The sequence below is a fragment of the Vanrija albida genome, assembly GCF_041260175.1.
Source record: "Vanrija albida strain AlHP1 chromosome Unknown contig_1, whole genome shotgun sequence".
NCBI lineage: Eukaryota > Fungi > Basidiomycota > Tremellomycetes > Trichosporonales > Trichosporonaceae > Vanrija > Vanrija albida.
The window spans coordinates 3,952,042-3,975,977 of NW_027191420.1; the positions used below are offsets into that span (position 1 = coordinate 3,952,042).

The window sequence follows — 23,936 nt, forward strand, 5'->3', positions numbered from 1 at the left end:
TGTGACCGCGACGCGCCGCGGCGGCTGGGTGAGGACCGGATGCTGTCGCTGCGGACGCCGATCATAGCCGTCGATCTCGCGGTCCAGGAATGTTGGAGGTGCAGGTAACTCGTAGGATGAGTGAGTGCTTGACAAGCTCACGTGCGAGGCGTCGAACGGCCACTGAACGCCATTCAGGGGGGGGGTTGGCCATTCGCTGCACGTGACGACTCCCGACTACGTCTTGGGCAACCCAACAAGCCAACGTTCATGATCACCATACCTCATTGCACCATCATCTCGCGGTCACGCAAAGCGCATGGCGACATTGCAGCCAGCAGCAAAGTCCCGTTGGATTGCGACGCTGAAGAGGCGGATGCTGCCCCGCACCCGTGCGTGTCACCGCGCCGCACCATGCCGAGTCCGCCGGAAACGGATAACAAGCAACAATGGTACCCTCGTAACTGAGGTACCCCACCGCGACTACAGTCTGCGTTCCTTGTCCTCTTGACAGACTAATATAAAGCACAGCTATGAGCATGAGAAGTCTAAAGCTTAACAGGTGGATGGGCAGCGGAGCCCAGTACTCATATATGCCGCTAACCGGCGCGGCCTTTCACATGGCGCGGGCAGCAAATAAGAGAGGCACGACACAATCCGAGATGGCGACCGAGGCTGAACCCCCGTCGCAGTAGTGCGTGGTCAAGCTCTTGCAGGCCACATCCACCTGCCTCCCGAGTGCTCGCCTCCGAGACAGGCATGTCAGCGACAGCGCGACCAACCAGGCGGGCACCAACTGTTGTTGCTGCTCACCAACGTCTCCCCCACAGCCGTCAAAGGAGGACAAAGCACCTGAAACCACTTGCGCGAAACCACTTGCACGACTCGAGATGCCGCGATCAACCTCAAACAGCACGACCGATGTCGAAGGCCAGCCCATGCGAGCATCCTGCGACCAATGCCGGGCTCGCAAGCTCCGGTGTCAAGGAGTAGATCAGCAATCGGGCGGCGAGGAGCCTGGTGGGCGTTGTGCTCGCTGTTTTGCGCGAGGGCAGCCGTGCACCTTTAGTACGTCCGTGGCTTGGTCGCATACATACTGACGCAACCAGGTGCACGTATGCGCATGGGACGACCGAGGGCGAGCCAACAGCTCTCGACGACGACCCCGTCATGGTCGCCGATGACCCCAACTACGACGCCGACACTTCCACCCCCCGGGAAGGAGCAGCTAGCGCCCGGCTTGGACATCCTTGAACTCGACGGAGATGTCCTAGGCGCGGACAAGTCGCCGTCAGGGACGAACACATCGACTGGCTTTCTCGGCGGCCTCATGTTGTGGTCTCCAACATCTGTCGCCATGTCATCGCTGCCATCAAGATCACCTCGACCACTGTCAACAGTTCCGCCTATGACACCCGATCTGTCCCTAGACTGCCTGGACTGGCTGGCTGATCCCGAAGATTGGAACAGCCGGGTGGTGGATGGCCTGCATCCAGAAGCAAAGACTCAGCAGACGCATGAAGCTGCCGATTCATCGCTGCTGTTGTGGAGCGGGGAGCCGCCTAACACGCGGTACGACTGTGAATGGCTGTCGATGCCTGGGTCTCGCCCGTCTACCGCAGCCTCGGAGCCCACGTGTGTTGGGACGGAGCGCACTCAAGTGGATGTCACCGGCGATTCTCATCGTGCCCAGCTGCACACGCCAGCAGACACTCTAAATCAGAGTTGCTTCTGCCATGTCGCCCCCGCCATCGATCGGCTTCGAGGGTTGCTGCGCGACATGCCAAGGCCCCGCCGTGCTGGTCCTTCATCCTGTGGGGTCTGCAGCCCGACATGCCAGTGCACCTGCAGCCCCGGCCTTGTGTCCTTGCAATCCCCAGTCGAGCGAGCGCTTTACGCCGCGCAGACCGCAAGCCGAATGTGCGTGGCCTCGAACATTTGCCAGACGTGTGTCACAGACCCATCCACACCAACGGCACTGTACACGATCGTATCCCTGGCCATTCAGATCCTCCAACTGTCCATGCCGTCTCTTCTATCCGCCTGCGGCGAGCAGGGTAACTTGACTGCTCCGAGCCCGCACGTGATGATCGGGACATACCGGCCATCTGCTCAGCACGCCAAGCGACTCGTTATAACGGCCGTCCAGGCCGAAGTTAGCGAGCTTGCGGTGGCCAGCCGGGGGCTCGTCGTTAAACTCGACCAAGCATGCGACTTTCAGGATGTTGTGGGTAGACACGACAGCATACTGTGAGTTGAACGTGGTCACGCTAGGCTAATTGTCCAGATTGGACAAGTTCAATCGCCAGCTGAAAGACCTTGAGCGACGGGCTGCAGGTCTTCAGACAGAGCTCTAAGCGCCGTCGCACACTCAAGACTGTTCGGACAATGTAGAGACCGACCCATGTAGACACTCCCTTCATGCGCCGGGGCGGCTGCCAAGCGATTGACTACGCGCATTCCTCGGAGTCGCGTCGTCGAGGTCAGTCAGGCACAGGACCCTGGCGTCACACCAGCTCGTCGTTTATCTCTCACACTCCAGAGGCATTTCAATGATTGGGAAGAGAATGCTGAGCGACGGTTGTCGGCGTGTCAAGGGTGGCCAACATCGGAGACATCGTTCGGCGACTTGGGCAAGGGCACGGAGATACTTAAGCCGGGTCTCGCCGTCGTGTACGACGACAACGACACGCGCACAATGGGTGACCGCATAGAGCCCAAGAGAACAGCGTCCGACGACACTACCAAGGCCGAGGTCGACAATGGTGTCGGGGACGTGTCCTTCGGCGCGTCCCGGGCACAGCTGCGCAAGTACCACTGGGCCTTTTACCTGACCAACTTTGGCGTGAGTTGTACGGTCGACTGGAATGTCCTGACGTTGGCAGATCGGCCCCGCGTTCAGTTCCCACATCATCTACATGTCATTTCAGATCCAGCAGAATGCGTTCTGGTCAGTGGGACATCACCCGGGCCAGCCTCCTCGGACAGGCTGCCCCAACCTAGGGCAACCTTGTCGTGTGCCGCTGGGCACGTCCGACGTCAACCTAACGAGTCTGCTGCTGTACATCAACGCGATCGGCTTTGGCGTCGGTGGTTTCGTCACACTGTTCGTGTGTGCGTGGGGTGACCACATGCGTGAGTTTGGCTACAGGCCGATTTCTAACATATCAGGACTCAAGCGGGAGCAGTACATCCTCCTCGTCTGCATGTACGGCGCTCTCTGTCTCCCGGCGGCAGGCCTGACTGCCTACAACATCTCCAACTATTACGGATTAATCTCACTCTACATCATCTTCGCCGTAGTGGGATACCTTGTGATTGCGTGGGGCAACATCTTTGTGCCATACGCAATGCAAGCGGCCGCTCCGATCGAGGATCTCCCTGCCCGGGCCAGGCTTGACGCTCTCAACAGCATTGATGGTGACGAGCGTCGAGCCCTCCGTGCCAGGCGTGAGGAGGAGGGACTCAAGATATCTGTCGGCGGATCGGTGTCGCTCAACATCGCCATGGTGCTGTTCAGCGTCATCACCATCGGCATCTCGTATGCTACGATGGACGCGCGGAAGAACGCCGGCATGTACATGACGACTGTCTCGGGAGTCGTTTGCATCCTGTGTGCTCTGGCCGGGTGGCGGTTCCTCCCTTCCCCGCAGCCCACCGCGCACAATGGCAACTGGTGGCTACTTCCCTTCACGGTTTGTAAGTCGTGCAATCATGGAACGAACCTAACACTGCAGTCGGCAGCCTGTGGAAGGGCATCAGCAGGTACACCAACGCCATGCTGTTCCTCTTCGCCTATGCCATCTACAATGACTCCCACTTTGCTTTCAGCGCCGTCATTGGGCAACTCTTCAATCTGAACATTCGGCCCTCGATACGTGAATACACCGCCTACTCTGTGGCTGGCAGCATCACGTCTGTCATCGGTTCCGTGGCTTTCATGTATGTTTTTCCTCATAGCAGGCTGTCCCTTCGCCAGTGGGCCATGGTTGCCTTCGGCCTCGCCATCTTCACGGCCTTTTGGTGCTGCCTCGGCATGAGCAAGCATGTCGCGATCGGTTTCAAGCACCGTGCCGAGTTCTATGTCTTCCAGGTGAGTGGCCATGATTGTGTTCGCCTAACGCCCAGGTCGTCATGTCGCTCGCAGGCGCCATCCTCAACCCACTCTACCGGGTCCTGTTCCCGCAAATGTTCCCGAAGGGAAACGAGATCCAGTACTTTGGTTTCCAGTTGGTCGTGAGTATGCGTACTATGTTCCAATCTAACCGTGCAGCTGTCATGCGCAACGGCTTGGATCCCGCAAGTGGTCAACGGGCCCATCGTCGACAAGACCAACAACCAGCGGCTTCCCGCCGCGATTGCTCTGGCGTTCTTCTTCGTCTCACTGGGCCTCACATGGTGGTGTGACGATGTGGGTGGTGTCAGCATCATTCACAAAGAAGAGGTTGAAGCGCTGGAGAAGGAGGCTGCTGTGGTGGAGCGCGCCATTCCCTCCGCCTAGGAGGACGGCTAGTAGAAGTCACCGAGGCCCGAGATGCTGTCGGAGACCTTTCATGCGAATGTTGGCCACATCTCATTCTACTGTAGTCGTCTAAGTCGCCGAAGTTGCTTTCATTCAAGTACCTGGTAGTATGTCGAGCATGATGCACCCCACTCTCAAGCACGATGCCGCCTACTGCCATTCCTACCCCCACTCCTGTTGCAGCCTCCAAGGCCGTGGCCGGTCTCCACCTGGTCCCTGGCACCGAGTCGCGTCAGTATCACTCGACCAAGGAGAGTATCTACGCCCTCCCGGCCGATGGTCAGGAGTACGACCGACTCGAGCAGCAGCACCGCCTGATCATGCTGCTGTTCGATGGCCCTGTCGCAATCCCTTCCGTTCGCGACTCTCTCACGACCACCGGAGGCAAGGTCCTCGATATTGGCTCGGGTCCGGGCAGCTGGATCAAGGTGAGATGTCGGCGATGCGGCTCTGACGCCATTGCAGGATGTCAAGAAGGCATTCCCAAAGGCCGAGTGCCATGCGACCGACTTTGTCGCCGATACGTTCAAGCCTACTGAGGCCAACGACATTGCCTTCGTCGTCGGCAACGTTCTCACCGGCCTCCCGTACCCCGACAACGCCTTTGACTTTGTCCACATGCGCTTCTTCACTGGCGCCCTGAAGAAATCAGAGTGGCCGATTGCGGTCAACGAGCTTGTCCGCGTCACGAAGCCGGGCGGCTGGATTCAGATGGTTGAGCCTGATGGTCGCATCCGGAGCGAGCGCGGCATCACTCCCACCATTGAAGACTGGAACACTCGTGGTATGCGCGGGTCTCTTCTCAAGCGCGGCGGGGAGCCCAACGCCGGTCCCACCCTCGCCACGTTCCTCTCCAACGCCGGGCTCGCCCACATCGAAGACATTGTCGCATCCGCTCCGATGAACTCGAAGGCCGGGTCGATCGGCGAGCACATGGTAAAGGATTACCGCAGCCTCATCACCACGCTGGCGCCGATTTTATCCCAGTCTTGGGATATTACCCCCGACGCTGTCGTGGAGTGGGGTTTCAGCGTCATCGCTCAGAGCGAGGCGCTCGAGGGGTTCCATAACTTCCATACCGCGTTCGGACAGAAGCCGTAGTAGCTATGCACGGAATGTCTCGATCAGATGCAAGGTGCCAGGGTGCTCGGTCGCGCTCGGAGATATGTCTCCGACTTATCTCTCCGCAGGGGCTTGGCTGTTTCCTGCAATCCGCGGAGCGTCATCGACACCGAAGCGGCTGTGATCACATGTTTGCGGCTTTTGTGGCCGTGATCGACACTGTTGCGCCATATGTAGCCGCCCATCGTTCGAGAACAGAGACCTGTGTCGGCTCCACTATATAGACGCTAACGCGGACTTCTGCTTTCAGTGTATCCCCAGTGCCATGCACTTCACCCACTCCTTCACATGACCATCCTTGCACTTCCAACCGTGGAGGGTGATGGGGTCGATGCCGCTCGGCTGTCTGCGTACCTCACCACCCTGTCCCTTGCCGCCGCCGAGTCCATCCCTCCCACCGACGCTGCCAAGGCTCCCGATACCATCCCGATCACTGACAGCATCACCTCGGTATTCGAACGCCACCTGAAATACACACCGGCTTCAGACCAATGGCTTCCAACTGGGCGGGCGCGATTCGTTCAAAGCGTCGAGCGGTTCGTGGCCGCCAATCGTCCTGTGGAGTTCGTCCTCCCGGCGTTCCCATGCAAGTCCAGCAATAGAGTAGGTCACGGTTGCGGTCAAACTGACGTGTGAAGAACAAGGTCATCGGTGTCTTGCCTGACAAGGGCGAGGAGCTTGGGTTGCGCACGATGAAGCTGTTCGCCGATGCGGTATCGCGGGTCTACGCCCCGGGTGTCGTCATGCGGATTGTCTCCGACGGTCACGTTTTTTCGGACCTTGTCGGCACCGACGACGGTACGGTGGACGCTTACAACCAAGGCCTGTTGGAGATGTCGGCTGGAGTTAGTCCCGACCGGGAATTGTTCCGCTTCGCAGGCTTGGACGACCTCCTCCAGCTCAAATCACTGGACAGACATGAGGATCGGTGGGCCGCGCCTCCATCAGGACCGTTGGCGACGACCAGGACTCCACAGGCCGAACGTGGGCGGGCGATCCTGATGCAACTGTTTGGCAAGATGGGCTCCATCGAGGAGCGCATGGCAAAGGATCCAGCTCTCATGGCTCTGTGTCGTGGGTTCTCAAAGTTTGTCTACGAGGACACGCTTCAACACCACTCCCTCGCTTCCATGTCGCGGTCGAAACAGAAGAAGGTCGCTTGGGAGACGGCAAAGCTGATGATTCTGGTGGGTTTGGGCTTTGGGGCGACGCTGAGTGCGCAGCGAAACGAAGCGTACTCCAAGCTCGTCGAGGTCGCATACCCGGCGGCTGTTCGGCTCAGCATCCATCCGTGAGCGGCAAGTCTTACCAAGCTGACACAGGCAGTCACGACAACAGCGGGCCCAAGTTTGCCATCAGCCTGCTACACCCTTCCTTCCGCGGTGGCATTGGATCGCAACACACATCCTCAACCGAGCTGTTCCACATCCCAACACCTTGGCATAACGCGGTATTGCAGCTACCAGGGGAGGGCTATGTACTCCTGAAGCGGTACATGGTGATCAACCTGGCGCAGAGCGAGCACCAGGTTGAGTTGGTTCAGCCGCAGCGCTCTGGGGAAGGCGCGTACTTTCGCTGCACAGTGAGAGTGTAACCGGCAAGACGAGATACACACGTAACTAGAGCTACCCGGAGAGAGGTGAAGCATGCGATAAATCTTAATCTGCTAGTGGTTCAAACCGGAGCTGCAGATTCCTCGGTGCCATCAGGCCACCCGGTGTCAACTGGGTACCGTCGTTCGACGCCAGCGTGAGCCGAAAGCTCCCCAGAATGGCAGTGAGGGATAGATGGAGCGATCGCAGGGCAAACGCTTGACCCGGGCAGGTACGCAGACCGCCATGGAAGCTCACAAACTCCCCTCGGCTTCGTGCCCGTCTCGCCAGGGCGTCAATGTCCTCCACCGTGTTACCCCACCTCGACGGCCGAAAGACGTCTGGATCTGATTGCCACTGGGTATTCCACCGGCCACGGTGCACACCGAAGGCGGTCCAGCCGACGTAGGTGCCGGGTTGCAGCGGTACATGGAGTTGCGCGCCGCCCTGCGAGGGTAGCGAGAGGACGCATGGCTCGGCAACCCGCCTATTGATCAGTTGAGGGATGGGCGGGTACAGTCGGAGGGTCTCGTAGATGACAGCGTGTAGAAGCGGGCTGGGGTCGTCCCCACGATGCGACAACGCGTCCTTCCGGATGGCATCTTGCAGCGCCTGCCATGTCAGCCAATGTGCGTGATGCGGGTCTCACAAGGTCACGGGCCATCACCATGAGGAGGGAGCACAATGCCTGCTGAACATTCTCGTGGCCGGCAATGAAGAGAACTGGAGGTTAGCCTCGCAACAGCGCAGCACTCACTCTTCAGATTATCGATGTACTCCCGGGACGAGAACGTGCCCTTTAGCAACGCCTCATCCAGGTCGAACAGTATGTTGCTACTCGACGGCGATGAAGCGCCGTCGACCGCACCACCGGCCAGGGCCTGCTTGGCCTCGGCGCTTGGAAGAGCCGCCAGTAGCTCATGCTCGAGTTGCGAGATGAGGTTGCGAGCCTCGACTCGATCGGGGAAGAGGCGGGGGTAGTTGTCGAGGACGGGGACGCTGAGAAACAGGGGATGGAAGATGTGTCGCTTCACGAGAGCATGGACGGCGTGAATCCTCGGTGGTTGGTCGAGGAACTGGCGGTCAGCATATGGACCAGACGGCCACCCACCTTGAGATCTTTGCCGAAGACGCACAACGTGACAGCTTCCATGGCATACTGCTGAACAATCGAAGTGACGGCGAGAACCCCTTGCTGAAGCTTGAGACGGCCTAGGAGTCTCTGGCACGCAACGTCGAGGCCGACTGCGTCGATGCGGTCTTTCAGCGCGGGACGGATCACCCGCGCATAGGCTCGCCATTTCTAATCGTCAGCGCTTCCCGTGCGCACGCTGCCCACCTTGCCAGTTTCCGAGATGATGTTGCCCCCGGTCAGCGCACTGATGACGGCGTGTGGAAGCTTTCGATGATTGCCGCTCTTCTGAAGGACCGCAGCCTCGCGATCAAACAACTGCGCCATGCCTTCCGGGCAGCCCACCAGTACATTCCACTGCGATCCGAAGAAGATGACAACCGCGCCGTGCTTGGACATGGCCGGTGCAATGTAGCGGGCGTACGTCTCATCTTGGCCGGGGAGGGGTAGGCCCAGCCAGCCGCGGGCGAGGGGGAGAAACGCGACCCAGATGGGGATGACCGGCAGCCCCGGCGCAAAGCAGCGCGGCGGACGGGCGAGCCACCACCAAACAGCGGCGGCGGCGGCTATGACGGAAATGAGGGCGATCATGACATGGCTGAGGGACAAGCTGTTGCCCGGGGTACCATCATGTCACGGAGGGTGTTGCGGAGAATGTGGCCGTGTTGTAACCCGTCCGCGGGCAATGTCTCCGAGTTAGCCAGCCTCGCGGGGTGGGCAGTCACGCTGGGAGACATGTCTCCGGTTAGTCGAGAGCCAGAGCCACCGAGCTAGGAGAGCGCAACGCCCTGGATACCACACTGGGGAGGGTGCGAGGGGATGTTGAGCACATGCCCCGCGGTATCGCTGCCTCTGCGATCCTGTCAAGGAGCGGCGTATTGCAGGTTGCAAATGGGATGAGTAGACAATGCAGTTGCGTGCGGTGTTTGTTCCCCAAACAATGGCTCGGGACGTGGTGCCGGTCTGATCCGAAAGTCATGACATCATACTGGTCACTCGAACGACCCGCGCAACTCGACCCGAGCACTCAACATCCATTCAACTTCGGCGTAGTACCACTATTGTGACATTCTACAAAGCTTCAGTCTTCCCGGCTCGCACAATCTCGTCGCGACTGATCCGCGATTCGTCGCACAGGCTGCGGAAGATGCCAGCATGGTCGTCAAATAGCTCCAGCGGGGAGGCAAAGTCGACGACCTCACCAGCCTCCATGACGACAATCTTGTCCCAACCAATGATGGTGCGGAGGCGATGTGCGATGCAGAGGAGTGTCTTGCGGCTCCTGCGGCACTCCTCACGGATAGCAAGTTGAATCGCGGCGTCGGTCTCGAGGTCGACAGAGGCGGTGGCCTCGTCGAGGACCATGATCTTGGAGTCCCGAACGAGGGCGCGCGCCAGACTGACAAGGGAACGCTCACCAATACTCAGATTGGATCCCTCAGTGTCGATGGCCATGTCCAGCGTAAAGCGGGGGGTACCGGACGACGGCCCCTTGACGAGATGAGCCCGCTGCAGGGCTTCGTTCAGAACCGCGTCCGAGTAGTCATCGAAGGGGTCGAGGTTGGAGCGCAGGGTTCCACTGAAGAGGACAGGATCCTGTGGGATGATGGCGAGGTTCGAGCGCAACTTCTTGAGGCCGATCTTGCTGACGTCAACCCCGTCAATCGAGATGGATCCGGATAGCAGCTCGGTCAGCCGATAGAGCGCGATGGTGAGGGAGCTCTTTCCAGCGCCAGTTCGGCCAACAATGCCGACTCGCTGGCCGGGCTCGATGTCCAACGATCTATGAGGTCAGAGCGATACTAGTGGGGACAACTTACACCCCCTTGAGGACGATAGGCTGACCGGGGCGGTACGCCATGACCAGCTTGTCCATCCGGATGGCGCCTTGGACTGGCCACTGGGAGCCGGGGTCCGTCTCCTTGATTTCGTAGAGGGCCTCTTGGGGAATACCACAGTCTGAGTAAGGCAGGATACGCTCCACCGAGTTCACTGTGTCGTTAGCAACAGTGCCAAGACGGAGAACGCACGCGACGTCTCCAGCAGCGTACCAGCCTGGGCAAGCGTGCTCAGCTGGACTGTCGTCGCAACGACGTAGTTGAGAACCAGTGCAATCAGCCCGGGGTTGATGGAGCCACCGGCCGCGGTACACATGAGGCCAACCGCGAAGATGAGAAGCGATCCTGCCATTTCAAGGCGGACCGTGAGCCAAGTTTTGCCAGCACTGTTGGCGAGAGTGGCCCGGTTCTGGAGGTCGACCAGCTTGGAGTTTTCGGAAATGAAGCGGTCCGTTTCTCCGTAAGCGCGGATGGTAGGAAGTCCAGCCAGCGACTCTGAGAAGTGGGAGAACAATAGACCGCGATTGATGGCGTCGAGGCGCTGCGATTCCCGGGCATACGGGCGATAGTAATAGACGACGAGACTGAGGGTTAGGGGATTCTTCTGAAGGTGACTCACCCGTACAGGCTGGTAACAAAGGCAACGCTGTGGTTGTCAGATTGAGCCGGCTGCTACTCACATTGCAACGTAGTATGGGAATTGGATGGAAATGACGATGATGGCGCCAATCAGCTGTGAACGAGGGTCAGGTCTGTTAACGTTGAGTCCACCCACCCCTGCCAGCGTTGAGATCGTGTACCTCATCGCGGCGGGAACCATGTTGTCGATGGCGCTGATGTCTGTGCTGAAGACGCCTTGGATCCGCCCAAGAGGTGTGGTGTCAAAGTAGCTCATCGGGCTGAAGAAGACGTGCTTGAGGGCCTTGCTATACAGGGTTCTCGAAGCGTTGGCGGACATCAACGCGAGGGACACGCCTGTGAGGCCGTTGAACGATGCCGAGAAGACTCCTAGCATGGCATACAGGCCCTGATAGAAGGGGGGCAGCCTGTGGAACTTGTTCCTTTCCCAGTACGTCAACCAGACACTGGCGGTTAGCTTGTCCTGCGGGTGGTACCAACTTGGACATGATTTGGGAGCCTTCCATGAGGATGATCATTATAACCAACGGTCCCAGCCAGGACAAGTTGCCTGCGACCATGTACGCCCAGTACACGTAAGGGCCAACGGCTCCTGTGACTCGTTTCTCCGCCGTTGTCAAGGTTCCCTGCCAGTTGTGAGCTCGACAAGCTGCAGCGTTTTCACCCACCTTGCCATCGCCGCTTCCTGTACCTTTGCCCGTGGTCTCGCTGGGAGCAGGCTGCCGCGGCTTGGACTCGACCTCATGGGTTGAGTCATCCTCGTGATTGCCTCCGAAAGCATCCACGAGGGATTTGAACGAGGGAGATGAGAGCAGGTCTCCATACGTCCCTTCCTCCAAAATGCGACCGTCGGCGACGGAGTAAATGTAGTCGACGCGCGGCAGTAAATGGAGGCCGTGGGTGACGAGAAGCACAGTCTTGCCGGCTTCTCTGAGGCTTAAAATGGCGTCATTGAAGACTGCCATCCCCACATGGGCGTCGAGGGCACTCAGCGGGTCGTCGAGGAGCTGCGGATCAGCGGGGTTTTCGAAGATACCGCTTACCAAGATGTCTGCGTCGTAGTACAGTGCCCGAGCAATGTTCACTCGTTGCTTCTGACCTCCCGACAGGTTGATGCCCTTCTCCCCGATCTACGAGGTCAGCATCAGACAAGAGCCAAAGTCTACCTCTGTCTGATCACCGTCCCGGAGAATTTCCAAGTCGCGTGTCATGTTTGCTTGACGAATGACCTTCCAGTACCGTGCCTCATCCCAAGGCCGGCCAAAGACGATGTTGTCGCGGAGGGTTGCGTTCCTGATCCACGCCGTTTGCTGGCAGTACGCGGTGCGGCCACCGAACTTGACTTCACCTCGGGGATCAACCGACGTCATTTCGCCCAGGATGCCTTGAAGGATGCTGCTTTTCCCGGACCCAACAGGCCCGATGATAGCTGCGAGTCGTCCTCGCGGGACTTCAAGATTGAGGTCGCGAATGCTGAAAGCCGAAGCAGGGGCGTCTCCCTTTGGCGCCTTGGTCTCGCTTTCAGTGCCTTCCCACCGGAAAGACGCGTGTTGAACTCTGATGGCGACTTCAAGAGTACCGTCAATAAGTACGCCATCGATTCGCTGTTCCGCCTCGAAGACTGGCGCGAGACGTTGGAGGGCATTGGCGAGGTCGGTAAGTGCCGCCAACGCCGATGGGATCGTGAAGAGAGGCCCCTGAAGCAGGCCAAAGTAGGTGACTGCGGTGAAGAGGTTCGCAATGTCCATCTGGGGGTGAAGGGCCGAGTACATGATGAAGGCGAAGATGGATCCCAGCAGCGGAAGGGACTCGAAGATGGACTCTGTCAATGACCGGAGAAAGTTGATGTTTCGAACACCGTTCATCTCGGATCGACGCAGCTTGTCGAGGCGCGAGAGGAACGGTAGCTCGTAGGTGAACACTTTGACTGTGGCCATGGAAGCCAACAACTCTTGCAGTAGCTTTGACCGCTGCTGCGTGAACTCGGTCGACTTTTGGCGTTGTTCAAAGGTACGCTTGGTCAACCAGCTGGTGATGGGTGCCGCAACGACAATGACGATGAAGCCGATGATGCCCGAGACGCCAATCTGGAGACACAGGAGGACGAGGCCTGCGACGAGGGTGAACGGAGTGACGATCAGTTGGATGACCGAACGTGCCGACATCGCCACACGCCCCAGGTCTGCGGACATGTGGGTGACGAGTTTGCCCGTGGGGTGCTGGGACCGAGAAGCTACCGTGTGCTTGAATGCCGTTGAGTAGAGGGCCTGAGACGTCGCTGCTTTCGCCAGGATACCATCATGCGTGACAATAAACGTGAACTGTCCTTGCATGATTGTGTGGAACAAGAACAGGAGGAAGAGACCGATGGCCATGGCGATGCCGTGTCCCATGTTGGGCTTCTCGCCTGTCCCGTGTTTGGCGGCATACTCTTGGGGGTTAGGACAGGACAGCTGGGAGGAACGCACCTTGCTGGCTAAATCTGATGATGGCCTTGGTGAGCAATGGGGTCACCATTCCCGAAGCGTCGACCAAGGCCTTGTATGGCACAGCTACCCAGAGAGACGGGAAGGTGTCCAGCAAGGCCCATCCAAGTGCTGTGCCTCCGCCGCGCTTCCCCGACCGCTGCTTCCACTCGTTGCTCATGGTGTGGAATCGCTGGCCAATGGTGGTGTCGGGACCGAATTGTTCATAGTCGCCGGACAGCTTTGTGTGTGTCGCAGCGCGGTACGCCCACTGAACTTTGCGGAAGATGGGCGGGGTTGTGGTGGGCAACTTGTCGTTGATGGCCTGCGCCTGTTGTTGCCTCTTGTCAATGTTCTCGAGCAGACGCGCGGCCAGGGGGCCCGCTGGGGTATCAGTGTTGCGAAAGCCCCGTTCACCTACACTGGCGACTCGGGTCCAAGTTCCACAGGTCGGTGGACTCTAGAGGTCGCTGAAATCCGGTGCGGAGAAGACGGTGTAGCCACTGTGGTCAGCGGTGCGGCCGTCGGTGACACTTGCGTGAAATGTGAGTTTGGAAACCAGCGAGGCGTGAGCCAGAGGGATCTCTTCGGCGTCATCAAGCGACTGCGGGGGCGGGGGCGGCGCGAAGTGAGACTTGACTCGCTCCCATCTGTGGTGTGAGTCGGTGCTGCTGCAAACGAACCCACGGGGTGACTTTGGATGTCTGCAGGTCGGTCAGCTCGATGGTGCTGCTGTCATGGCCCGAGCTGGTGTCGCCACCCATAGTGATTCGCAGCGAGGGGAGTGGTGGTGAGGAATCGAGGTGCAGAAGAGTCCTAAGACGCCAAACGAGTCGTGGGCATATCCAAGTCGTTGGCATGCCTCCGGCACCCCGGCGGCGACGAACACGCGGCCGCACCACTACCAGTATGAACAGCTCAGTAGCTAGCTCACTATTGCGTTTGATAGCGCCTGGCCGCGTTGGCGATCGCTCTTGCGCCACTTTCCAACCAATTGGGCATTGCGAGGTGATCCATGCGGGGCTACAGGAACCGCTATCAACGGAGCACATGGAGCACATGGAGCAATGCGGAGCCCAGCGGGTGGCATGCCGAAACTAGCGCCCGTGCCTGTGACCTAGTGGATAAGCGGATGCTTATTGCGGATGTTTGTTGCACGGCCAACTGCGGGCCGCAAAGGGGAGAAACTGGATGCACCATGTGGGGTCGTCGCGGAAACAACATTGGCGTGTTGACCAGTACCTTATCACGCACTGGCAGCCCAAGGCCACTACTATGTAACCTCGCCAGTGCCGCGCAGGCGGTCTCTAAACACCTCACTTCTCCATGGACTCTGCACCGCGCTCCGACTCGCGCTCCTGGCGGCACAAGCCAGGAGTAGCCTGGCTGTACGTCTTCATCATTACGTTCACAGTCGCGCTTGTGATACCGTCCTCGTCCAGGCGCGAGGAGATGATCCGACTGGGGTGCTACGTGGTCGAGAGTCGTGATCCCAGCCCCCGCCCAAACATCACCTCGTGGCCGCTGAGCCAAGGTGAGAAGCGTCGCCGCCTCGTCTGACGCTGCGCAGCAGCCCTGCTTCAGGACGGGAGTGTGATCTCGCCCACCACGTCCCTCGTCGGCGTTGGGCCGACCGGCTTCGATGACATCGACCTCGAGGCTTGCAAACGCAACGTCAAGGTCCAGAAGTTGTTGGCCCGTATCAGCATGGTGTCGGAAACCTCAAGTGGAGTCCTCGGGGCGATGTCGACAGCGGCATGGTCCAGCCTGTCGGACCGCATAGGCCGTTGCAAGATCTTGGCCTTGGCGGTCGTCGGCTTTGCTCTGCGAGAGTTGTTGTTTGTCTTGGTCCTGCTCTTCCCACAGGCCATGGTGTATACGGGAGGATCCGTGCTGTATGTTGGACCCATCATTGATGGGATCCTCGGCGGCAACGAATTGCTTACCTCTGTATACACGGCGTACATGGCCGACGTGACGTCTGTCGACAACATCTCGATCAACACTGCTGGGTTTGGCGTGGCTTCTTCTCTCACAGCCATGGTGATGCCCATGGTGGGGCCGTTTCTGGTTGCGTCGACGGGCGACAGGTGAGTTCCAGGGTGCTGGTCGTTGCTGACGTCAAACCAGACTGTTGCCGTTCAAAATCGGCCTCGTACTGCAGATCCTCCTTGCTGTGTTTGTCGGGGTCATTGTACCGGAATCCTTGTCTGTCGAGGCCCGCGAACATCACGTCAAGGTGGCCGCTGCTGAGCACGCCGAACAGGAGCGGTTAGAAGCACACGATTCACACGACTCGACATGTCACCAAAGGTTCGGGCGACGGATCCAGCGCTTGCGCAAACAGGTCATGAGGCATATTCTCGCCCCGCTCGACGCGCTGTCAGTGTTCATGCCCAAGCCATTCCAAGATGGCCGACCAGGTCGTGATTGGAACCTCTTCTGCATCGCCGCGATCGTTTTTCTCGTCACTCTGTCTCGGGTGGGTCTTGTTTGGGGAGTCCAATTGACAAGCAGGAAGAAGGACCCGAGATTCATTATACCATATTTGCGTTTGGCTGGGGGCAGGGCGAGCTTGGGCGACGCATGTCGCTGCTGTCCACCTGGCGTACCGTTACAGTCCTCTCCATCATTCCTTGTAAGACTCACCTTCGACCTCGCTGACGTCCAGTCTACCGCTTCGTTCTCAAGCCTTGGCTGGCCAGGCGCATGGCTCGAAGGAGCGTCTCGGCCGAGGAGACACCTCTACTCCTGCCGCCTGATGCGGCAGACGACGACGCTTCTCCCGAACACGACATGACGGAGACTCGAGCCAAGGCTCGCGCCGATCTCGGATTCCTAGGAACCAGTCTCCTTGTCGAGATGCTCGGCTATCTGACAATGGGCGTGAACGCAGGTGGAAGTGTCTGGCAGTACGCTATTGGCAAAGCAGGTGCAATCGCCGGCAGCCAGGGGACTCTTGTCATCGAGCCTCTTTTGCTGGAGCTTGGTCCGAAAGAGCAGGCGGCAGGCCGCCTCTTTGGTGCCAGCGCCGTGGTCTCCACAATCGGTGGCACCTTTTTCAACTCGCTACTCTTCAACTCGGTGCTGTGGGCAACGATTGGGTCGTATGCGCCGGCCCTGTTCCTCGTCGCAGCGTTATTGTATCTCTTAGCCCTGGTGTTTGTCGCTGGCATAAGAGCACCGAAGGCCTAGCACGTCTGTGATCGACAGCCGTATGAAGATACGTGTCATGGTGCAGACAGGATTCGATTTGAAGCACACAACTTCGCCCATCATGGGGATACTACTGGAGGCTCGACCTTGCCTCCCACTCGTTAACTCTGTTCTTTTGTGCCGTTTCGGGGGATCCGTGGCGGTACAGTGGGCTACCAAAAGTGGCGGCCACACTGTGGCGTTTGCCGAGCTAGCCGATTCTCACGGCGGCGTTGACAAAAAACCCAACTCCGTCAGTTTTCATCCTATTCATGCATATAGACCACCGTTAGATAGCGCTACATGAGCTGGTTCGAACGGTGCCCTTTGCATGGCGATCCGTCAATATTTGGTGGGTGTACCGCGATTCTTGTAAACCTGAAAAACTCGCTCTCCCATGGACAGGATGGCATTGTTGATGAATTCGTCCGGTATCTTCATCCACTCGGCCTGGGCAGCCTCAAAGAGCTCGTCGATGTTGGTAGGGCGCGTGGGGAGCATGTCTAGACGCTTCTTGAGCATGGCCCAGACGTTCTCAATCGGATTAAGGTCGGGGGAGGAGGGGGGGTGTGGGAGGTACTTGATGCCAAGGGCCTTGCCTTTGGGGCGCGCATTCTTGCTGATATGGACAGCGGCGTTGTCCTCGACGACGTAGTTGTCTGAGCCGTAGCCTCGCCAACGGTTCTTGAGCTTGCGCCAGTGCTCAATGAGCGGTCCTTGGATGATTTGCTCGTTGTAGATGGCGGCAGTGATTCCACCCCGCTGGCCACTTGAGGTGGTGGTGTCAAACCGGACCAGTTCCGACCGCCCATCATGGTAGATGGCGGCCCAAACCATCAGGCCGCGCCGCCCACTTGCAAATGAAGGTGTGAGGTACCTCATTTCGTACGCAGCGCCGGTTGGGCGGGAGACATAGGCGCGGGAGTGGCGGTCCATGAGGATGAAGGCCTCGTCGCAGAAGATGACGCGCCGCCAGTCGATATGGCTATGCATGGTGGCATACTTGTAGCGCTTCTTGATAGCGGTGACCGGCATGTAGGGCTTGCGACGCGACACGGCGCGAATGAGGCCGAGTTGGCGCATGCAGCGGCGAAGGGAGGAGGGGGAGATGGGAATGTGGCAGTTGGCAGTGAGGTGGGTGGCCATGCGTCGGATGGAGAGCCACTGGTGCATCCAAATCTCGCGGCGAATGCGGCGCAGGACCAGCGGGGTGAAGCGGGAGGGTCTGCCGGGCGGTGGGGGGGTTGCTTGCGACTCTCCTGCATCGAGGCGGCGCAGGCAGCGCTGCACAGTTGAGGTGGAGCAGTTGTAGAGCGCCGCTGCCTTCCTGATGGAGGTGTGGCGGGCTGCAGAGGCGATAACTCCACGCTTGGAAGGTGAGTAGGGAGCCATGGCGATGGGGAACAAGATGCGACGCGTCAAAGGCCTTAAAAGCTGCATTCTGGTGGTCAAAGCGACGCTCGAGGCGTTCGACGGCGCGCCGTCGGGTCGCGCCGGTGGAGGTGGAGGCGGGGGTGTAGTCGGCATTTCGGGTACCCCACTGTAGCTAGGCCCGCAGCGGTTGGAACTACATACGCTGGGTCGGGGCAGTTAGTGATCACGACGGGGCTCACGTACGGTATCTCAATGTGCCGCTTGGTCTCTGCTCTGTCGCTCTCATTATGTCCGCGCCGCGCACTGCCGTCAGAGACCTCCGTCTCTTCGCAATCGTCTCATCGCCCGGTCTGGTGGGGAGATCAGGGGTCCCCAAGCTCTACCTACGTTGGTGCTGTTGCGGAAGCCCGCGTAGTATTCGGAGGAACGTGTCTTCAGGGTGTAACATGTCGAAGACACACTTCATCCCACCGCCCGCAACAGGGTCTATGGTCGCACTTCGCATCGGGCCCTAGCGTGCCGATGTCCGGCATGCACATCGGTCCGGAAGTCCCCCGCACAGCTGCATTGGCTCTGATAAGGACATATAGACCATGCGGCATCTGGGCACTTATCGCAAGTTCCTGAATGATCCCTCTGAGCCATGGCACCTCGTACATACCAGGTTCACTTCTGACGGCGAATGGTGTGGCACGACCTCTCCCGCCCGTAGTCCCCGTTCAGAGTATTGGCGTTCAGTCAGCGCATGAAGTTCAAGTACAGGAGGGCGCAGCAGTTCGACCTCTCTCTCTTCGCCAGCCCACCGCCCGGGCACCGGTGGTTGATGCCTCTCTTGAGCGCTGGTATGCCGCTCCCGGGCGCGTTCTGCCTGGGGCTAGAGTAGCGTGTACTATTCTGGGAAAGCCCTCGTTCATCTGTTTTTATATGCACCAGTTTCAAGTGTCCCTGGCTCTACGTGACCTGACTCACTTGTTGAGCGAAAGACAGGGGCGAAAGACAGGCGCGGGAGATAGGTGCGAAAGGCAGGTGCTAAACCCACCCATGTAGTGGCAGTTGGACAAAGTCGACCTGCCACACTCGCGAGAGACGTCGTGCAAGGAGCATTCACACACAATGTAGTTGGTTAGCACGTTCCCTGATCTATCTATGTGCATGGATCAGCCCAATCGCGACGGGCTCGACGTGTTCTGGACAACCGCAATCCCGCTTCACTCCTGTTATCTAGTCGGCCACATGATTCACTGAGGCATTTCTTCATTGGTCGATGGATGGCAGATGCAACACGATATCCGAGGCCTTTGAACGGTGCACAACTGCTCAAGAAGGGGTCCCAGAAGCGTATAAGAGTTCTTACGGCTCCTCCTTCCCCCCTCACCGCCTCTATCTACCTCATTCATCACACATAACCGCCACACAACCAACCAACCACACAGTCATCCAGTTAGTACTTGTGCGCTGTTCTACACCATATCATCTCGGGCTGACATCCTCCCTGTCATGGCAACTCTTGCTGCGTACTACTCAGCCCTCCCCACGGTCGACCAAGCCCACGAGTCGCTCTCCCGAGTCCAGTTCGATGCCATCAAGTCCAAGGTCGGAAAGCTCCTTCTTCCGTATGGCGATGCCTTTGGGATGTGCCTCGTTCATCACCACTTCGACCTCTTTGAAGGCGAAGTCATGGCGGAGGGTAAAGACGGTGTCTGCAAGCCCCACCTCAAGTCATCTGGCGAGACCTTTTATCCCAAGCGCTACGACCGGAACGGCAAGGCGTACGAGTTTTCCACTCTCGCTCAAGAGGGCATCCCGGACATGCTCTTCGAGGCCTTCCGCGCCATCGTCCCCGAAGAAGCACACCTCGGTCTGTACTCGCGCCAGGGCGACGATGAAGATGCCGACGTCGTGGAGGTGACCTCCGGCGGGGACAAAGAGCGCGTCCATCGCCTCGTGCCTCGTGCTCCAGAGCACGACAATGAGATCATCATGACGACATCTTGGTTTGTCGCAAAGACCGACCCGACAGCCTCAGACGGCAATCTGAAGGCCGGGATGCCTTGCTGGCTCCACAACAACGGTATTGGCCACAGTGCCGACAGCAAGGAAGTTTCCATGAAGTCTGGCGCCAGTTGCGGTTTCCATCACATCGGCGGGGGGGTCGAGAATGCGGAGAGCCAGGAGGTCGACATGCAGGCTGGCGCCCATTGTATTTTCCATCACATTGGAGACTGCAACAAGGTGGAGACCGAGGTGGTCATGATGAAGGCCGGAGCCTCCTGTTGGTTCCACCACATTGGCGGCGGCAACAACGCAGACAGCAACGAAGTCACCATGCAGTCTGGCGCCAGTTGTGTTTTTCACCACATCGGCGGCGGTAACAATGCCGACAACAAGGAGGTGGTGATGAAGTCGGCGGCTCTTTGCCTCCCCGTTCTTCATGAGCTTTAGGGGGGTACAGGGGGAGGCGGTTTCTTTCCCGGGGCGTGGATGCGTGTAGAGGTCCTGGTACGTCTGGGTTGATGTTTATGAGGTTCTCGGACTGATGTCTCCAGCACGACTCTGCCAATGTTGGTCGGGACGAGGCGCACACACAAGTTAATAACTCCTCAATCGGTGAGGTCTCAGCGACCTTCAAAAAAAAAAAACGGAATATCCCCAAAAACACAAAAACACAATGAGAACGAATGTGGCGGTGGTACAGTTGCGCTCCGCGGCGCCGCTGTGCCTACGGCTTTGGTGGTGCGAATGTAGCTCGACAATGTAGTGTGTGTGCGCTCTATTTGTGAATCAGGGTCTTCAACGTTGTACCGGAGACGGGCTTCACGACTGCGTTCCCGACGCGCTGGTCGCAATGGTGTAGGGGATTCAGAGTAACCTTATCCCTTCACCTGGGATTGTGTCTTCGTCGTATGTCTCTACCCGCCACGCCAGCGCAGGCGCGTCCAGCGGCCACCGACTATAAGTAGCATTGACCCCGTAACTCGAAGCATGCACCGCTCAATCTTTCCTATTCGACAAGCAACTACCCCGCCGGCGCCACAGATCCCGCAGCACCAGGGAAGCACCTCAGCAGTCGTGGTTATGTGTAACACACTTTCAGCAGACGTACAGTATGTCTCCTGTCCCGTAGAACGCCCTCCTTGGTCTTCATCCCCAGCCAGGAAGCGTTGGGTCAAGAGGTAATGTAAGAGATGATCTCACCCGTCAGAAAGAAGGGGCCGGTGATGAGCGACTTGGATGACGGCCGGGTCGCGGGTGACGCGACCAGTGGGCGCAAGCCGCCGGTGGCCTCGCCGGTGGCCAAGTCCCCTCGTCGCACGACCCATGTCGGCAGGGGTTCGGCGCTGGCCCTCCGCGAACTTGATGCGAACGTTCTCGAGGGCCGGCACGACGAAGCGCGGAACAGGTGTCTTCTCGGCACCCAGCCGCGCCAAAGACGGGCGCGCCCTCTATCACCGCCGCGGATCCGCCCTGTCGCACGACAGCGACAACCCCGGGAGCGACCCGGCTCGAGGGCGCGGCGCAGCGCCGGTCCCAAGTCGATCCTTTCGCACGTTCCCACCGCCCCGTCAAGGAGGCCAACGCCAAGAAGACCGATCCAGCGGAGCATGCCGACCTTCTGAAGACGCTCAAGGCGGTCGACCTCGAGCGCGACGGGCTTGTCGGTCGGGCAGAGCGTGCAGAGCGCCAATTCGGCACGGCGCGAGAGGCTTTTGCCGAGATCCAGAAGAGCATCGAGACCAAGGACGCCCAACTCGAGGCCGTCAACGCTGAGTACGTTGTCGTAAGAAGACGTGGGGCTGATCATGGTAGCAACGAGCAGCTTTGCGGCCAACTGCTCGCGTCCAACTCGGCGTACGTTGTCGTAAGAGAGCGCGGCGCTGACAATCAATCAGGAGTCATCGGTTGGGCCGCCAAGCCCAAGTTTTCTATGACCGCTGGCGCACTGCCGTCGCCCACTCGGCGATCAAGGAGGAGGAGATGGCCGACCAGCTGATCGCGGAGCAGCTGGCGGCGCAGGAGCAAGCCGAGGCCCACATCCGCGACTTTGTATGGGCTTTCGAGGCCGAGTCGGCGGCCTCCACCTCGGCCCTCGGCAAGGCCACCGCGTCCATCATCGGCCCCACCACCAACGACGGCGAGGAGCCGACGCTCGACCTCAACCCCGCAGCCCGTGCGACTGCTCCCTCGCCGTCAGGGGGGGACGCCATTCTCGGCGAGGCCACGAACACGGGCCCTCCTGAGTCGCCCCTCGCTACCACCCTCGAAAGTCTTCTCCAGGAGGTGCGCGCAGGCCTCCATGGGAAGGGGGTGAAGCGGGCGACGTTAGTCGTCGGAGCCGAGCTCCGTGCGGCTGCCCTCAAATTCCACGCTTCTCAGAGCAGCCATGACGTTGGCCAAGCGTTGGCGGGTGAGGAGCGCGCGCGGGAGAAGATGATAAAGCTGTTGGGCGTGCTGCGCTCAGCGGCAGCGTGGAATGAGCACGAGATGGAAGTGCTGAGGCTGGTCAAAGTGCTGGTACGGGAGGCACATAGGGGGTGACTTTGTCGCATGCATGTCGTTTGGATTACTGGCGACAGAAAGGCTGCAGGCAGTTGGGTCGATTTTGCCACCCTAACACCTTCCGGATTGAATCAACTGGTTGATTCTGAGGGTCGATTTTGAGATTTCGACTTTGGTTGATTCTGACTGTCGTTTTTGGGCGGACTTTCACCCAATTTCGGCGTTGAGTTGATTCTGAACTTCCATTTTCACGACCTCTCCAGCCCAGTTGATTCTGACGCTCTGATTTTTGGCGTTCATTGATTCTGCAACCCGATTTTGAGGTGGAGTTGATTCTGAACGTCAATTAGGGGTACCGGATTGGTTGGCACGTGCTGGACTGGGGGCGGACGTATAACGTAGCAACGCGACCACAACGCACGGCGGCTGCGAGAGCAGTGACAGCGACGACAGCGACGACAGCGGTAGCGACAGCGGTAACGACAGCGGCGACGACAGCGACGACAGCAGCGACGACAGCGCCGACAGCGGCGGCGACAGCAACAGCGACAGTGGCGACGACAGCGACGACGGCAGCGGCGACAGCAGCGGCGACAGCAACGGCACCAATGGCGACAGCGACGGCAGGGACAGTGACAGCGACGGCGGCGACGGCGACCGAGAGGACGGCGACGGCGACAGGGAGGGATAGCGACGGCGAGGGGAGGGCGGCGACGGCAACAGTGACCGTATCGGGGTGAAACCGGTCACCGGTGGGGTCCAAGAGACGGCGCTCACACAGGATGCACGTGACATGCTGGGTCCAACTACGCTTGAAACCGGTCACCGGTGAGGCCCAAAAGACGGCGCTCGAGGGGCGTCTGAATGCACGTGACCCGGCAACGGCGACGACAAACGCGATGAAAACAGCGACAGCGATGACAACAGCGACAGCGACGGCGGCAGCGACAGCGACGGCAGCGACGGCGACGGAGACAGCAGCGACGGCGACGGAGACAGCAGCGACGGCGACGGAGGCAGCGACAGCGACGGCGACAGCGACGGCGACAGGGACCGCATGGGGGTCAAACCGGTCACCGGTGCGGCCCAGAAGACGGCGCTCACACAGGTTCACAGGATCACAGGATGCACGTGACACGGTGAAACCGGGCCTGGGTCCAAATATGCTCGAAACCGGTCACCGGTGACGCCCTAAAGACGGCGCTCGAGGGGCGACCGAAAGCCCGTGACCCGGGAACAGTGACAGCGACGGCGCCAGCGATGGCGACAGCGACAGCGACAGCACCGGCTACGGCAACAGAGACGGCAACGGCGACTTTGGGGGTTAGGGGGTTAGGGGGTTAGGGGGTTAGGGGGTTAGGGGGTTAGGGGGTTAGGGGGTTAGGGGGTTAGGGGGTTAGGGGGTTAGGGGGTTAGGGGGTTAGGGGGTTAGGGGGTTAGGGGGTTAGGGGGTTAGGGGGTTAGGGGGTTAGGGGGTTAGGGGGTTAGGGGGTTAGGGGGTTAGGGGGTTAGGGGGTTAGGGGGTTAGGGGGTTAGGGGGTTAGGGGGTTAGGGGGTTAGGGGGTTAGGGGGTTAGGGGGT

General features: G+C 59.3%; 8 protein-coding genes across 8 annotated transcripts; 6 read left to right on the forward strand and 2 right to left on the reverse strand.

The window, feature by feature from the left end:
- Window positions 1-2,677: 2,677 nt before the first annotated feature.
- Q8F55_001622 (uncharacterized protein) lies at window positions 2,678-4,480 on the forward strand (the record flags this gene model as incomplete). Its single annotated transcript, XM_069350238.1, has 6 exons — window positions 2,678-2,824; window positions 2,865-3,114; window positions 3,151-3,678; window positions 3,717-4,072; window positions 4,108-4,215; window positions 4,253-4,480. 6 exons carry the CDS (start codon window positions 2,678-2,680, stop codon window positions 4,478-4,480), a joined length of 1,617 nt encoding a protein of 538 aa, XP_069213782.1.
- A 164-nt stretch (window positions 4,481-4,644) lies between these two features.
- On the forward strand, window positions 4,645-5,602 carry Q8F55_001623 (uncharacterized protein; the record flags this gene model as incomplete). Its single annotated transcript, XM_069350239.1, has 2 exons — window positions 4,645-4,929; window positions 4,967-5,602. 2 exons carry the CDS (start codon window positions 4,645-4,647, stop codon window positions 5,600-5,602), a joined length of 921 nt encoding a protein of 306 aa, XP_069213783.1.
- A 309-nt stretch (window positions 5,603-5,911) lies between these two features.
- Q8F55_001624 (uncharacterized protein) lies at window positions 5,912-6,918 on the forward strand (the record flags this gene model as incomplete). Its single annotated transcript, XM_069350240.1, has 3 exons — window positions 5,912-6,226; window positions 6,262-6,810; window positions 6,847-6,918. The coding sequence occupies 3 exons, from the start codon at window positions 5,912-5,914 to the stop codon at window positions 6,916-6,918; spliced, it is 936 nt and encodes a 311-aa protein (XP_069213784.1).
- Window positions 6,919-7,281: 363 nt separating this feature from the next.
- DIT2 (cytochrome P450-dit2) lies at window positions 7,282-8,746 on the reverse strand (the record flags this gene model as incomplete). Its single annotated transcript, XM_069350241.1, has 5 exons — window positions 7,282-7,827; window positions 7,865-7,938; window positions 7,973-8,291; window positions 8,327-8,518; window positions 8,555-8,746. 5 exons carry the CDS (start codon window positions 8,744-8,746, stop codon window positions 7,282-7,284), a joined length of 1,323 nt encoding a protein of 440 aa, XP_069213785.1.
- A 672-nt stretch (window positions 8,747-9,418) lies between these two features.
- On the reverse strand, window positions 9,419-14,053 carry Q8F55_001626 (uncharacterized protein; the record flags this gene model as incomplete). The annotated part of the gene is made up of 12 exons (XM_069350242.1): window positions 9,419-10,130; window positions 10,168-10,339; window positions 10,378-10,769; window positions 10,805-10,831; window positions 10,866-10,918; window positions 10,961-11,270; window positions 11,305-11,450; window positions 11,493-11,954; window positions 11,991-13,255; window positions 13,293-13,673; window positions 13,711-13,792; window positions 13,973-14,053. 12 exons carry the CDS (start codon window positions 14,051-14,053, stop codon window positions 9,419-9,421), a joined length of 4,083 nt encoding a protein of 1,360 aa, XP_069213786.1.
- Window positions 14,054-15,158: 1,105 nt separating this feature from the next.
- On the forward strand, window positions 15,159-16,484 carry Q8F55_001627 (uncharacterized protein; the record flags this gene model as incomplete). The annotated part of the gene is made up of 4 exons (XM_069350243.1): window positions 15,159-15,379; window positions 15,420-15,771; window positions 15,807-15,927; window positions 15,961-16,484. 4 exons carry the CDS (start codon window positions 15,159-15,161, stop codon window positions 16,482-16,484), a joined length of 1,218 nt encoding a protein of 405 aa, XP_069213787.1.
- A 2,871-nt stretch (window positions 16,485-19,355) lies between these two features.
- Q8F55_001628 (uncharacterized protein) lies at window positions 19,356-20,300 on the forward strand (the record flags this gene model as incomplete). The annotated part of the gene is made up of 1 exon (XM_069350244.1): window positions 19,356-20,300. The coding sequence occupies one exon, from the start codon at window positions 19,356-19,358 to the stop codon at window positions 20,298-20,300; it is 945 nt and encodes a 314-aa protein (XP_069213788.1).
- A 776-nt stretch (window positions 20,301-21,076) lies between these two features.
- Window positions 21,077-22,394, forward strand: Q8F55_001629 (uncharacterized protein; the record flags this gene model as incomplete). Its single annotated transcript, XM_069350245.1, has 4 exons — window positions 21,077-21,119; window positions 21,278-21,626; window positions 21,666-21,707; window positions 21,749-22,394. The coding sequence occupies 4 exons, from the start codon at window positions 21,077-21,079 to the stop codon at window positions 22,392-22,394; spliced, it is 1,080 nt and encodes a 359-aa protein (XP_069213789.1).
- Window positions 22,395-23,936: the final 1,542 nt, after the last annotated feature.